The sequence below is a fragment of the Cydia pomonella genome, chromosome 2 (assembly GCF_033807575.1).
Source record: "Cydia pomonella isolate Wapato2018A chromosome 2, ilCydPomo1, whole genome shotgun sequence".
NCBI classification, from domain to species: Eukaryota; Metazoa; Arthropoda; class Insecta; order Lepidoptera; family Tortricidae; genus Cydia; species Cydia pomonella.
In genome coordinates this window covers 9113729-9130436 of record NC_084704.1, presented here as the reverse complement: position 1 = coordinate 9130436, position 16708 = coordinate 9113729, and the positions used below count along the sequence as shown (strand labels likewise).

At 37.6% G+C, this 16708-nt stretch overlaps 1 protein-coding gene across 3 annotated transcripts; it reads left to right on the top strand.

Annotated features, from left to right (window-relative positions):
* LOC133533322 (putative riboflavin kinase) lies at nt 1-16026 on the top strand. Of its 3 annotated transcripts, none has more exons than XM_061872304.1 (5): nt 1-86; nt 298-408; nt 4390-4541; nt 13104-13290; nt 14750-16026. In XM_061872304.1, the coding sequence occupies exons 2-5, from the start codon at nt 324-326 to the stop codon at nt 14779-14781; spliced, it is 456 nt and encodes a 151-aa protein (XP_061728288.1). In that variant the 5' UTR covers nt 1-86; nt 298-323; the 3' UTR covers nt 14782-16026. The 3 variants fall into 3 exon arrangements, with proteins under 3 accessions (XP_061728288.1, XP_061728276.1, XP_061728282.1); XM_061872292.1 differs by having other exon boundaries at nt 7-86; nt 257-408; XM_061872298.1 differs by lacking the exon at nt 1-86 and having other exon boundaries at nt 260-408; nt 13104-13326.
* The last annotated feature ends 682 nt before the right edge of the window (nt 16027-16708 follow it).

The window sequence follows — 16708 nt, the reverse complement described above, 5'->3', positions numbered from 1 at the left end:
ACCAAAGAGCATATAATCACTACGTTTACTTTAGAGCAGTTAAATGTTCATCGTTCATCCAATTCGAGGTGTCGTGTGCAAGTGAGGTAAATTTTGAACCAGAACGAAATTGACAAATAACTTTTCAGAATATTTAGTACACGTGTATACGTTTTAGACGTCAAAGAACTGGTTAAGAAAATATATTCACTCATTTATCATATAATTTAACGAATATTATTTTTGTGTATATTAAATAATACCACTTTAATTCAAGGTATCCTGAACTAATGTATTTACCTCGATTTCTAAATTCAGTCATTAAACTAAGTACGGGTAGAAGAATGACGTCAGAATTACCACTGTACATTGAAGGCGAAGTTATCAAAGGTTTTGGAAGAGGATCTAAAGACTTAGGATGCCCAACAGGTAAGTGTCAATACATTTTTGATCTTCTTTTCATTATAATTCTAACTATGATGGCAAATGGCAATGGTACTAGTACTTTGCCATTTATCATTTATATTAAAGCATAAATTTTGAAATGAATATTTTTATTTTATTTTATTATTTTTTATTATTAGGCAGCTTATAGCTGATACGTCCACATCAATGTCCTTTTGCACTTGTGTTTTGTCCATTTATAAAATGTTTGTTGAGTCTGTTTTAAAAAGAATCACATTAAATTTCAGAATGAGATTAAGAGAATTTTACATCACATTAATTTTTATTTACATTGTTGAATTCATTTATCGTATTACATTGACATTATTCAGAAGTAAAAAACAAATAGAGTTTTATTAATCTCCTCTTCATGTTTAGAATGCTGAACTGATTTCATTGAAGTTTGGCATAGAGATAGTTTGAGTCCCGGGACAGGTCATTGGATAGTTTTTATAACCAAAATCATCTTTTGATGGTGTTAAAAGTAGGGTGGAAGTTTACATGAGAAATCAATAACCATTGCACCAATTTAGATGAAATTTGGGATGGTCTACATCTTTGATTTTGTTAAAAATGATATGAAACACAACTTCAAACCAAAATGTAAACATAATTATCCTCAGGTATTCAGCTTTGGTGATGAAGCTGGATTCCCCCGACACACCCCATTTTGTGAAATAGGTAGTTTAATAGGTAGTTTTCGAGATAAAATCTATCTATCTTATGTCCTATCTCGGGATTCAATATATCTTTGTACCAAATTTCAACTAAATCCGTTCAGCGGTTTAAGCGTGAGGAGGAGTTTTAAAAAAGGTAATTGTTAAAGTTTATATGTGTTTACTTCGAAATGGTGTCTATGTGATACTATAAATGAATTTGGCACTCCCAATTTATAGGAAAATGATACCAAACATGGCCTAGTAACTTCACGAATGTAGATATTAAGATAAAATTACCCCAGCCCTAAAATGAACTTTCAAGAGAGGATATCTTGAAAACTAGTCAAGATATCGAAATACTTGACTGAATTTGAAACTTACGTATTTTATGTGTAAGACTGAAGAATTCTTAGAAAAAGAGCACACCCAAGGATTCATACATACACTCAGCACAGCCAAGGATTCAACATACACTTGGGTGCAAATAAATGGGAGCACCCCAGCATTTTTATATTTTTATCAATTTCTATAAAAACTAGTGCTCCTTTAACATTAAATACCTAATGAAAGGTTGGTTGATGTGCTTTTCACAGGTTTGCTGCCAATACTTTCAGACTTTCAGGGCTAAGAACGTTGCCACCCTAAAAAAGCATACTGGAGTAAAACTTATGCATAATGGGAAAACTGTGATTCTAAGGAAATTGAGGAAAAATTAAAACAATTTTCAGCATTTTAATACCGAGTATTGCCTCCTTTAGCCCTACGACACGCAGTCATATGGTTTTTCATCGATCTTATTAATTTATTTACAGTGTCTTGAGGGATGGCTGCACATTCTTCTTCAATCGCAGTATTTAGGTCCAATAAAGTTTCAGGGGCGGGATTTCTGGCCCAGATTCTTCTTTTCAGCTCGTCCCAAATGTGCTAGATTGGGTTTAGGTCAGGACTTCGGGCTGGCCACTCCATGACTCTGATGCCAACCTCCTCCAGTTACTCCTTAGTGATCCGGGCTGTATGAGGCCGAGCGTTATCTTGCATGAGGATGAACTCATCACCAATATAACCTGCAAATGGGACCACATGATCAGCAAGGATTTCCTCTACATATCGACGTGCAGTCAAACCGCCTGAATTCGGTCTGGTACCTGGCCCTGTGATGAACACAATGTCCGTCATCGCTTCCAGAGAAATACCAGTCCAGACCATGACTGACCCCCCACCATAAGCAACACGTTCCTCGATGCAGCATTGTGAGAACCGCTCCCCAGGCCTTCGGTAGACTCGTGCCCGTTCGTCATTGCTAAACAAAGTTATCCTGCACTCGTCGGAAAAAAGTACGGGACTCCGTTGCTGAAGGGTCCATTCTTCATGTTCGCGAGCGAAGACGCGTCGTGCTCCACGGTGTGTTTGGGTGACTTTTGGACCATTTGTAGCTCTGTGGGCTGTCAATTCCTTCTCCGTCAGTCGTCTCCTAACCGTCCATCGACTGATAGACATATTCCTGTGGTCTCTATGAGCTGAAGCTGAACAGCATTCAGTCGACGATTTCGTAGCGAAGTAACAACGATTAAACGGTCATCTCTCTCAGAAGTACTGCGAGTTCTGCCAGTTCCGAGTCTTCTGGAGAGCGTCTGATCGTTGCGGAACCTCTGAAAGTCACGTTGAACCTATGACTTCGATAGGTTCTGTTGCCGAACCACTGCACGTTGACTAAGCCCTCCCTGCAATAAATAGGGCAACTGCTTGGCCAGCTTCAGTCGGGGTAGTATCCATATTTCTTCAGTTTTTCCAGGTTCAATCAATGAGAGTAAGGTTCAGGTAGACGTAACAATAGGCGGGTCCACACAACGAGCGAGCGAGCACGTACGTGCGAGGCAACTTTCCAGTGGCACGGCCAACGTAGACAGGCTAGTGTAGACGTGCCTCGGCCGAGGCGGCGCGCTCGGGCGAGGAAAACGCACTACGCAATATGCTCGCTCTGTGTGGACCCGGCTAATCACGAATGATCATAATTCATAAACAATGATAATGACTGGTTTTATACCTAAATGGTCAGGCCCATCTTTTGCACAATATCCATCCCCACCCCTGAATATTGATGTCATTTGATAGGGCAGAAAATTATCTACCACGTGGTATCTAAATTAAGTTGATCGAGCTTACAGTTTTTACAGATATTGAAAAAATGTTAATAATGTTGGGGTGGTCCGATTTCTTTGCACCGAGGGTACTTTTATTTTTCAACATTTTTAGCAAAAGAAATGGTACCTGACTATATAACTTTACTGTATGTTAAAATGTATGAATACATGATTTTTTTTACGCTTTAATTAAAAATGTAAATTGACATTGCCTACTAATCATTTACTCTAAATACTAAGATCTTAACACTATAGTGACATCCCCAGCTCAAGGGCACACAATACAAAACTGGTAAAATATAGTTTAGAAGTTTTTTTTATACCACGACGGTGGCAAACAAGCATACGGCCCGCCTGATGGTAACCAGTCACCGCAGCCTATGGACGCCTGCAACTCCAGAGGTGTTACATTCGCGTTGCCGACCCTTTAAAAACGAGTACACTCCTTTTTTGAAGAACCCCATACTGTAGAGAGAGAGAGTAGACCCTCGGGAAAACCTCGGAAGGGAGCTCATTCCACAGCCGGAGCGTCCGCGGGAGGAAATTCCTCTTGAACCGCACAGTACGCGACCATTTAGGTTCTAAGGTGTGAGGATGAACACCCTGCCGACGGCGAGCGGTGCGGTGATAGAAAGTGGCCGTTGGCATCATGTCAAACAATTCCTCAGAGCACAGCCCATTGTACAAGCGGTAGAACACACACAAGGAGGCAAAGTCTCTCCTTAGACTTAAAGGTTCAATACCGCTTGTGAGTTTGGGATCGTCAACGATTCGCACAGCGCGCCTTTGGACTGAGTCAAAGGGTCCAAGCTGGCATGCAGGTGCTGCTGCCCAAATGGCAATAGGAATACTCCATATGGGGTCGGACTTGCGATTTAGCAGCAGTCTTTGCCCCGGAGTAAAGTATTGCCTCGCTTTATTGAGCACACCGAGTTTTTTGGATGCCAGCGCAGCCTTCCTTCCTTCTTTATCTTAAGTTTAGAAATTACTGTTATTAATTGTTATTTCTCAAACTAAATAATTACTGGTTGCTTCTGTAATGGATGGTCTACGCACAATAGTATTTCTGAGACACGATAGGTATTGTAACATGTGTCATCTCCATACAATTTATAACCTTAGAACACCAAATCATGTTGATAACCCTAATATTTTTTATATTTCAGCAAACTTTTCCTTGGAAGTAGTAAAATCTCTACCAAAAGGAACAGAGCCTGGCGTTTACTACGGGTGGGCGCAGATTGACTCTGGCCCTGTCCATAAAATGGTTGCCAATATTGGTTGGTGTCCCTTTTATAACAACAAAGAGATGTCAATTGTAAGTATTTGAATCATACAATTTTATAAATTAGGGTGGATTAAAAACTTTTTTATTTTTATTATTTTCCTTCCACAAGGCTTTTTCTATTGATCCGATCTCAAATGTCTCTATGCTAAATTGTAGCAAAATACATATATATAATGGTGTATTGTATATTGCATTCAGGCGATTTTCCGCAACTCAACGACTGGCGCCTATTTTGCATGACATGTGAGGGTGTGCTAGTCCTGTTAGCCCAGCTCCTCGAGGAATCCTATCAAATCTGATGTTGAGTAGGACCTCGGGGAGGTCTCTCGGGGGACGGTATCGTCTTGGCTCGTCTCAATCGTTTTTTGTCAAGTTCTTAAATTCGTCCCGTTCTGCTTTCGTCACCCATTCTTCATTCGTCACTTTCGTGGGTCGGCTATTTCTTATTCCGGCTCATTTCGGTATTCGTCAACATCTTCTTTAGGCATGTTCGATGTTTGTCTATGTTGTTTTCATACTCAATCGTTATTCGTAAATTCCTATTCGGTTTTTGACAAGTTCTTAATTCATCTCATTCTGCATTCGTCACTTTCACTGGTCTTTGTCATCTTTGGTCATATTTTTTGTTTGTCTTTTCCTAGCCTAGGGCAAGAGGTAATGTAGGGAGCCATAAACAAGAAACGTCATGTCTTCATTTCCTGATACATATCGAACGAGATTAAAATCCGACCAAGATAAGTTGGCAGCAATTTTGACAGCCCAGACAGTGCAAGTGTTATTTTTATACCTAGAGATTTCCTAGCACGAACATCATGTTGTTAGTGCTTGACAAAATAAAAACATCGACAATCCTATTATCGATAAGTAACCCTTCAACCTTAATCATTTTCCATATTCCCGCTTATTTATTTATTTATTCGTATGGCATCCGATATACTCCCATTACATTAGTGGAAGGTGAAAAATCTTTTAATCAATAAATGTGGATTTTTTCAAAGACTCAAAGCAGTTTGACGTCCGAAAATATGTAAAATAACCGGCCAAGAGCATGTCGGGCCACGCTCAGTGTAGGGTTCCGTAGTTGCTCTTCCGTTACAATAAGCTAAACTGGAGCTTAAAGTATAGTAAATTGTTAACCAAGGGATGAAACGGTACCTTTCACGCGAGTTAAACAAATATGTAGGCAAATTTGCATAATCATAGTACCTAATGAAGTCTTTTTACTAAGGGGAAACTTTTTGCGATAACTCAAAAACAGCTAAACTGATCATATCCGCTATAGTTTTCATTTAATTTATTTCTTAAGCTCTACTTCCACGATTTTTTTCATATTTCTTGGACCTATGGTTCAAAAGTTAGGGGGGGACACATTTTTTTTTCTTTCGGAGCGATTATCTCCGAATGTATTCACTTTATCAAAAAATGTTTCTTGAAAACCCCTATTAGTTTTGAAAGACCTTTCCAACGATACCCCACACTCTAGGGTTGAAGCGAAAAAAAAAATCACCCCCACTTTACGTGTAGGGGAGGTACCGTAAAAAAAAATTAAATTTTTAGATTTTATTGTACGACTTTGTCGGCTTTATTGATTTATATATCCATGCCAAATTTCAGCTTTCTAGCACTAATGACCACGGAGCAAAGCCTCGGACAGACAGACAGACAGACAGACAGACAGACAGACGGACATGGCGAAACTATAAGGGTTCCTAGTTGACTACGGAACCCTAAAAATGATAGATTACTTCGAGAATCATGTAAAAAACCTGTATGGTGGTTTTATTGTGCGATGGCCGTTTGGAGGGCAATCTCGGTATACATGTATTTGTGTGTCATCGATTTTCTTTTAAATATAAAGTATGTAGGTAAATTATTAATAAATTGATAGTTTCGTAATTCTTGTTCATTTATTTCCAAACATGCCACATTTGTTTAAGACATTATTATGACAGTTATAAGATATCGATAATACAATATATCGATAAACTAAATATCGGAAGGAAGTCTCTTGCGTTGCCTTGTCCGTGCTAGAAAAATCTCTAGGTATAGACTTATTTTAAATGTCAAACTTCTATGAAATTATGACGTTTACTTAACACTTGCACAGGCTGGGCTATCAAAATCGTTGCCAACTTAGCTTTGTCTGACTCTTATAGAGAATGTGTCCAACAAAGAAATATATAAATTCCAAAAGAGGCGAAAAAATAAAAATACCAACTTAGAATAATACCAAAAACGACAGGACAAATAACGAGTGAGTCTAAAAACAACATAGACTAGCATCGAACATGCCCAAAGAAGATGTTGACGAATACCGAAATGACCCGGAATAAGAAATAGACAAACAACAAAGATTACCAAAGATAATAATATATAAATAATAATAAATATTATAGGACATTATTACACAAATTGACTAAGTCCCACAGTAAGCTCAATAAGGCTTGTGTTGAGGGTACTTAGACAACGATATATATAATATATAAATACTTAAATACATAGAAAACACCCATGACTCAGGAACAAATATCCAGTGCTCATCACACGAATACATGCCCTTACCAGGTCTCCCCCCTGACCCCTGTTATAAAAAGATGTTTGTTAAATAGTCCATGACCTGTTATGACGCTGGTTACCATACTCAGTCGGACCTTCCCTAGTTGAAGGAGAGCCCTTGTGAGCTTTCCGTTGATGCCTGACATGGCTTCTTTGGCCTATCTGCATCCAGTCTGGTTCAGCCAGTGTTCCGTGTGTAGTTTCCTTGTACGTGCCTGCAGCATTGAGCGTACCTTGCTAAACTGTATCGGGAGAATCGGTTCCGGGCCAATCACCCCCGCACTCAATCCTTGCTGGGAAATTTCGTCCGGAGCATCGTTACCCCGGGATCCACTGTGTCCCTTGATCCGTTGTAGGGTGATCTTGTTATTATGACATACCTCCATTAGTCGTTCGTGGCATTCGTGTATAAGTTTGGTTGTAACTATATGGCTATTTAGAGCCATTAAGAGTGCTTTACTGGCAGAGAGTATGATGCGGATGGAGGATCCTACTACCTTCCTTGTAGTGATGGCAGCCGCCGGGTTTATGATGCCCATGCACTCAGCTTGGACTACCGAGTTATGGGCTCCTAGCGGAGTGATGATTGACATGTTCAGGTCTTCTGAGAAGGTTCCACCCGCTGTCTGTTTTGAACCCATCAGTGAAGATTGAAAACTCGCGGGGATTGAGTCCTTCGTGATTGTCGTCCTCATATAACTGTATTTTGTACCTTTTGTCGAAGATAGCTTGTATGTGAATCCGATCTGTGCACTCCTAATATATTGGTGTGTGTCCTAAGCACTGGAAATTCGTCATACACCCATTCGCAACCTTACCGCTTAGAGACTGGCCTCTTGCTCTATGTGTAGGTGCAGCGGTGAAAGGTTTAACATGACCTACATGGCTGCAGTCGGAGTGGAGCTCGTGCAGCCAGTGGTGGCCGCGCATGCGAGCCTTTGGAGTCTTTGTAGCTTGTCTCGTACGTTGCCTAGGTTTGTTCTTGGCCACCAAACCAGAGCACCGTAACAGAGTAGGGGGCGGATTATCGTTTTATGTAGCCAAAGGGTAATTTTCGGGTTGAGTGCCCACCTCCATATAATGGTGATTGAGGTCGGGATGATTTGACGATTTTTCAGTTTTCATATAAAATTTCGACATTTTGGTAGACAATAAAATAAAGTCCACAACATATAGAGAACTGGTATTTTTTGTGGACAATCACATTGTATTACACTCTATTTTTCGTGCAAACGTGATGGAATAGATCGACACTAGCCTTAAAAGTCAACAATCAGCCTCTTCTTTTACCTTATTTTCATGCATTTCTTTGTCTAAAAATACTAAATATGCCTTGACACGAAAGGGGACAGGAATACAAATTCCCAAATCCGCTCGACCCGTCATATCTGCTGATTTTAGAATTTTATTTCTTTCTACTTCCATACTAATGTACTCTTACTTACAAATCATCGCGACTTCTGAATGAAGTAATAGGAAGCTAATTTTTGGGATAAGTATTTAATTATTGTAAACAATGGAACGAGAAAAGACTTGTGAAGCGAGAATAAAATACTATTATTTATTACATTCGTGGACCACCCTATTCTAAATACAGTATATAGGCAGATTTTGTGGCAACTTACAGATGACTAATGTTTAATGGATTGAGGACTAATTTGCCGTGAATTGTATGATAGTTATGTTTACTTAAATACACATAAATAACTTTTAAGTGGTTGACAAGATAACAGAGCCTACTGCCAACATTGAATAATCGAAAATGTTATCCAAAGAGCATATAATCACTACGTTTTAAGAGACGGGACTTCCATACTAGCGAGTGGACTCGGTTTATTTCGCAAATCATTACCAAAATCTACGACAAAGAACTGTCAAGGAACCATAATACCAACATAACCGATTTAAATAGTGTAGTACGCTACACGCTTGCGATTCTTATCGATATCGATAAAATGGGGAGGGTTGAAACATAGGCTCCTGTCTAAAAATTTTGTACTAGAAATCAGGTTAGCATCGAGTCCACATTTAAGTTGTATGTTATATAGTGGATAGTTCTTTGAGTGGACTAATATCTGGTCGGGCTTAATGTGGACCCGAATTATTTTAATATAGTTTTTAAGTCTTGTTTTTTTTATTTAACTCTTTATTTTCAAAATGTTCTGCACATACATGTTTCAATAAATGTTACTTTTCTATGGGAAGATGTATCGTCAGGTCTTCGTTCCCAACAAATTTGACCCACTGCCTGCATCTGAAAACATACAGCCTTGGACAAACATGACTTTATCTACAGTTTATATTCCAAGTATTTGCTAATGAGATGATCAACTGATTATTTAGCGCTAATATGCATCTATAAATCATGTTTTTCGGCATCCAGTTATCAACGACCCTTTATCAATGCTCTAACTTTTTATGTATTTATATGTCTGTCATGAGAACTGGTCTGGCCTACTGGGCAGTAACCCTGCCTATGAAGCCGATGGTCCCAGGTTCAAATTATGGTACGGGCATTTATTTGTGTGATGCGTATTTGTTCCTGAGTCATGTATGTTTTCTATGTATTTATATGTATATATCGTTGTCTAAGTACCCACAACACATGTCTTATTGAGCTTCCTATGGGATTAAGTCAATTTGTGTAATAATGTCGTATAATATTTTTTATTGATCACAAAAAGAGAGATTAATTTACTTACATTTCAGATTAATATATTAAATAATTACTAGATTAAAAAAATACGTCAAATAATGACCATTAATGCATAGATGATAGATAATTTTCCACTGAAAATCTTCGACGAATTAATTTTGTGTCATATTGCATGCAAGTTCTCAGGAAATTTCACATATTTTATTTAATTACTTACACTGATATACAAATAAACATACAATTATCGATAGTTTTAGTACATCCCTAGTTCACAACTAAAAATAATATAAAAAATCAAATTTTCGATGTGTTTAAAGCCTGCTGCACCAAAATAAGGTCAAAACTATCTAAAGCAATACGTACCGGTCTTTATCCAAGGGAAATTTCGCCATAAAATCCCTTTTTTCGTGATTTTCTCGAGTGGCTCGCTTGCCACATATTTCACACTTAGTACACCATTTTCTCGGTGGCATTATAACAAAGTCGCTCTTTACCCTGATCACGAATCACAATTTTCGATATTTTCACTAAATAATAAAGAAATTGCACGAAATACCCGAACAAAACATTGAAGCCTTCATAACAAACAAAACAATTAGGCTGACAGTTGACTTGATGTAAACTTGACAGAATAAATAGCACTGACGTTTTATTTTTCTTCGTTGGCAAAGATTTGCGAAACAAGTTCCATACAAAACTTATTTTGTTCCTAGTTGCGTCAGCCTGATGTTATCTACCTCTGTGGCTCAAATAAGACCAGACAAACATTTATTACAATAATACTCCTATTACATAAAATTACATAATATGAACCCTGCAAGGGCGCAGCAATCTTATTGGCCGGATGCAGAGGGCTTGGCGGGAAAACAAAAACGATCGCACCGATTGATGTTGCCAAAGTTGGCGAAAAATCTCGCGGTGTTTCGGTACTTCTCAGTTAGTATGATCACGATAAACTCAAAAACTCCTGAACGGATTTTCATGTGGTTTTCACCTATCAATAGAGTGATTCTTGAGGAAGGTTTAGGTGTATAATTTGTTATGTAAATTGTTTGAAATATGACGATGTTTGCTAAAGATATCGGAATAAATCACGCTGTCTAGGAGCTTTAATTGAAAACGCTGCCTAATCCGTTTGAGATATAACAACACAACGTATGACGGGATTGTATTATTTTAATTGGTCTACAAAAAAGTCCGCGATGGTATATATCTTTCGTTTAAGGATAACTAACTATACCCATTCTTACCTTCAAAAAAAGATCACATATAATCTGGTATTTGCAAAGCTATTTACACGAATATAATATTAATTATTCGCTCAGGCGAGGACAGAGTATGTTGTTTTTTTTTTAAATTCAAATGTGAAAGTCTGGCTAGTTTATTGCTTACTTTATGTATTTGGTCTTTCCAATTTAATGTTTTTGTCGATGGTTAATTCTAACAAGGGAAATGTATCGGTTTATTCCAGTTAAATGTTGTTGTATGAGAAATCTATATGTAACGGTTGTCTTTAATGTGGTTTTATATGAATTAATTTTGTTTTGCTGAAATTCTATTTTAGGTTATGTTCGGTGAGCCAAGAATCTAATTCAGTCAAGATATGGGTAAGGTTGGAATGAAGATTATTGTTATTTATGCACGGAAATACTACTGAGATATCATCTGCAAATAAGATACTAGGTGTATTAATGGTGAAGGGCACATCATTTGATTTTCATTAAACATGGAGTATTTTTCACGAAATGTGTAGAGTCGTTTTGACATAGCGGTTTTTCTTATTTTAGAAAAGGTTGGCAAAAGAGCTATAGGTCGATAGTTGTTATAGTCAGTGTATTTACCTTTTTAGAGCTCCGTACAAAACTTTGTTGACGGAGCTCTCATGGAATCACTTCGGTCTTGCAAATCGGTTGAATGCGTTTTTTGTTAATGGGTTTAATGATCGATAATTGAAGTGAATCTGGGGCTTCGGAAAAATATTGATTTATCAAAAAGGCTACGGGCTCGGAGAGTTCGTCTGCACACTTTTTAGGGTTCCGTAGTCAACTAGGTTCAATAAGAAATGGCGGGAGTTCATCATGTCCAAAGCTACTCTTATTTTTCAAATTTCGACTGATACTATGAATTTCTATTTCAGTGACTGGTTGTAGGTAGAATGAATTGGGAGTATATACCTACATATAATAAGCAAGAGTGATAGAGAAGAAGATAACGAAATTAATTAATAACAAGTAGAAACGTCTGCGAACGATGCTAATTAGAATAAATTTAAAGGTGAAAAATTACTGCCTTGGGTGAGACTTGAACTCACGGCCTCTGGATAGTCTGGATCACCCACACATGGCAGTAATTTTTCCATGTTTAATTTTTTTCTAATCTTAGGTAACTACCTAATCGTTAACTAACGATTTTCGATTTTTCGCTGTTGATGGTATAATGCTTTCGGGTCCAGGCGCGGATACAAGATTTGGCTTAGGGGGGGGCCATTTTGAGAAAATCATATATTTTTGCACAGAAAATAAGGTAAAAAAAAATGTTACTCAATTTAGTAATGTGAGAGCCAGGGTTTTAGGGGGGGGGCCATTGCCCCTATGGCCCCCCCCTTGTATCCGCGCCTGTTCGGGTCCTAACAAAGGGAGGGAACGTCCTACTATAGGTAACTAATTCATTCCATTTACATAATACTAAATGTTATGTTAGTATGGTTTTTTGTCTATTCTTTAAATGTGACACACTTATGAACTTATCATTTGATAAATGTTTGCTTTCTTAGTTCTGCTGATTACACAATTTTTTGAAAGTCATAAAGCAATTTGGAATTGAAACACAAGATTTAGTCTTGATTGTTATCTTAATTACAATTGATGGCAATATTCCGAGATAATAAATGAAGTGTCATGGACATTCCTATTGTTATGTTACTAGATAATCATTGAATAATTAACAAATATTTACTTATTATTGTAGGTCTGCAGAATTAGATAGGGAGTCACGCACTTGGGATTGCGTATTACCTACTAGATAATAATAAAGAAGTTCATAAAGACGAAAAGTACTGACGAATGACTTCATTTTACCATTGTTCCCGTATATCGGCAATATCGGCATAGGCCAACTGCAAACATAAGTTTGTGAACGGAAAGTAAATTGTATTAAATAAATTATAGGGACATTCTTACATAAATTGACTTAGTCCACGGTAAGCCAAGAAGGCTTATATTGTACTCAGACTACGATATATATAATTACAAATACTTAAATATATTGAAACATCCATGACTCAGGAACAAATATCTGTGCTCATAATACAAATAAATGCCCTTACCGGGATTCGAACTGAATTCCCATTATTTCATTCGTATATTTCCCTTTATTTGCAGGAAACACATGTAATGCACAAATTTAGTAACGACTTTTACGGTTCAAATCTCAAAATATGTATAGTTGGTTACTTGAGAGGGGAAAAGAACTTCAACTCTTTGGAAGACTTGATTGAAGCTATTCAACAAGATATAAAAAATGCTGACGAAAAGCTAGAGCATGCAGATGCAAGTAATTTAAAAACAGGTACTTTTTGGAACAAAGTGCACTGAGAATTCCGAAGTGAGCACCTTGAAGTAATATGTATATTATGTATTTAATTAAATAATGAATCATGTTTTATGGATTTAGAATGATTTAATATGTTAAACCATTATGAATTTATTATTATAGAATGTTGAATAAAAATTGCAATTGAAAAATATTTTGACTGCATTACAGTGTAAATAAATTACGGCAAAATAATTTCATTTGCGGGTATTGCCTACACCGGCTCACACAAATGTAGACCACTTGTGTATTGTAATTGTAAATTCCACCACAAATATTTTCATGTAAAATGTACTATGGCTATTACTATATTATGGCTCGCACTGTCAAAAAGTGATCAGATCTATGTAAAGCCAAGATTCTAACTCTACAAGCCCGATTAGCTTCACAAATCCTACACCTTAGTCAAAATATGTGACTTGGCCGTTTCGTTACTACAAGAACATAAAACTCTATAACAGAAAAGTGACGGTAGCGTAGCGAAACGGCCAAGCCACATACTTTGACTAAGCTGTAGAGTTGGTGAAGTTAATAGGGCTTGTAGAGTTTGTAGCTTGCGAGTCGGATATGGTTTCGTCTTGGCAACATTTTAGTTTACATGAAAATGTTTTTGGTGGGATTTCACTCAGAGCATTTAACCAGCCGTAGTCGCCTTTAAGAGCTTAACACTTTGTCAAAATCCTCGGCCAATGGTCATACTAACGGCGTACTTATATGGATTATGGACTGACGTTTATCTGTCATTGCTATTTGTACGTATGCCCCTCCCCCGCAAAAATCGGCCGACTGTTTTGTCTTTTGTACAGAAAATTGAGAAAATTACAGACAAGGCCTCTCCAGTTGGTTAAATGCTATAAGGGATTTATTTATTTATTTACTTTATTGAACACATAAAGAAAAATGTACAAATGGCGAACTTAATGCCCAAAGGCATTAAGGGATTTCACTTATTTTTGTAAGTTGTGTGGCACTGTGAAATTGTTAAATGTTAAATTGAACTTCACTATGACAGTAACAGTGCCCACTCCGCCAGACCTCAAAAATTATAAGCCCATCATACATACGACTGTCTGAAAAAAATTTTGGATCGTCCATTATTTATGTCTTAGTTTTGTACGATTACCTATTGGACTCATCTCCCTTCTGGTGAGATGAGATTTGATTTGATTTGGCTCAACCATCGCCTTCTAAACTCTCCACAGAAATAATAAACGCCCTTTAATCTCACTTATAATGTAATATTAGTATCTATACTTATTTATTAGGGATGAAGTAATTTTTTACACTGTAATTACGAGTAAGTAGTTGATATAAATTGTTGTTTTATTATTAAGTACAGTTTATTTTAAATGTTAAGTTAAATATGGCATTGTCTATTACGTTTGTTATTAAATATATTATATGTCCATTTTAAAGCCAAACTACCACGCCGTAGGTGTAATGCAGCACTTCTCCGCCGCGCTATAACTACCCTACCTACATGGCTGACGGAGCGTACCCTACCCATTCATTTATGGCACGCAACGCAATGTACTACGCAGCTTAGGTACTGCGCTACGTATGCGGTGTTATTCGATGTTCAGTATTTTTCATTGAGCTGAGTAGAAGTAGACGTGACCATTACCTACTGCTAACTAGGAAATGCTACCAAATAATACCACATTATTTAATAAGGAGGAGATAGCTAAAACCGTTAACAATCGAAGTGGAGATTCTCCACTTCGATATTTTAGCGCCCTCTTCCTCAGGGCCGGATTTAGGGGAGGGCAACCGGGGCTACTGCCCCGGGCCTCCACAAAAGAGGGCCCCCCACAATAGAGAATTCGGTAAATTTACCATTTTATTTGGAAAAAATTTGGGGCCAGGGGGCCTCCACTCCTTTATTGCCCGAGGCCTCCAGACCTCTAAATCCGGCATTGCTCTTCCTTATTAAAAAATGTGGTATTGGAGATGTCTTGAGTATACAATTATACCTAATACACGTCCCTATACAACGTTTTTGCTTTCCCTGTTATTATGGAACATTTCCGAGCTGGTGTAATAGATACGTTTCCCCCCATTCATTAAATTGACAAGCCTTAATTTGTTAATTTATCTTTTATTACAATGACAGATTAAGACGAAACGATTAATAGCTAAAAAAGGACATGTGCGGTTTATGAATAACGTCAAATATATTTTTGTGGAATTTGGTAAGTAACCATTCAAAAAAATCATCACCAACACTGGCCTATATTTACGTGCAAGGCCTATGCCTATGCCTATGCGTTCTTTCTGGGAAGAAAGGGTTTGGGCTTTAGCCCCGAGAGCCTCGAGGCAAGCCTAACGTGGATTGAGGAATCCACAAATACCTTTGAATTTATTCGCAAATGTAGGCAAGCAGGGCTCCTGTACGATACCTCAGACTAAGTACTTATCTGCACGAACTATAAAAATTGTTATGCATGCACACAGTTCGTCTGTAGCTCACACGAATATAGGTGAGGCTATACATTAACCCCCTTATTCATAAACGTGTACTAATGTTACGATGCCGCTAATCATCGTAACTTTAGTACACGTTTATGAATAAGGGGGTAAATATTTGTTAAGAACTAAATTAATTTTACAGAAGTCTAAGAATTTATAATTCCTTAAATGTGATAGTTTTATACATTGTTTCAAAAAAATACACTAAGTGAAAATAAAAACTATTCGTTTCATTTATTTAAATATCAGTACTGAATTAAACATTGACTTCCTATAAGGCCTATCTATGCTACCTAGACTCTAGACCAGGGGTCACCAAATCAACCAAATGGCGGACCGCGGCCCGGATTCGGAACGCCAACCTATTTTGTACTGTACATTACATTGTTTATTTAATAAACTCAAGATGACTCAAGTCAAAACGGACTGCGATGGTTATTTTATTTTAAAAACCGGACCCCTAAAGAAACTAATTGGTGACCTCTGCTCTAGCTAGACCATGGTGGCTGGAGAGGGGGCTCTCTGGGGTCGTAAGTAACCCTTTTACAAGCATAATAGTAAGATATGATGGCCGCTTGTGTCTATAAAATGTCAACCTTAGTAATCTGGTTTAAGGTTCAATTTAGAGTGGCAAATGTGACACGTCTTCAAATGAATTACCAAAACTATTTGGATTTAATTAGGGATTGCAAACCGGATTGTTTTCCAATCCGGCCGGATCCGGCCGGATTTTGGCCGTAGTCCGGCCGGATCCGGCCGGACCGGATCCGGTTTGGTATAGGGATATAAAAGTTAACTAAATGACATATTTTTCTAGTTTTTTGCGTAATACGTATTCCTAAATCTATAATTTGAAGTTAATAAATAACTTCGTAACAATAAAATAGAACTTGGTAGTAAAAAGTGTCACAATGTCAATATCACT

Excerpts from the sequence above, each read along its gene's own strand:
- LOC133533322 (XM_061872292.1), top strand. The coding sequence starts at position 270 with ATGTATTTACCTCGATTTCTAAATTCAGTCATTAAACTAAGTACGGGT. Across the intron at positions 409-4,389 it reads AGACTTAGGATGCCCAACAG|CAAACTTTTCCTTGGAAGTA; the intron begins GTAAGTGTCAAT and ends TTTATATTTCAG. Across the intron at positions 13,291-14,749 it reads TGCAAGTAATTTAAAAACAG|GTGTAATGCAGCACTTCTCC; the intron begins GTACTTTTTGGA and ends ACCACGCCGTAG.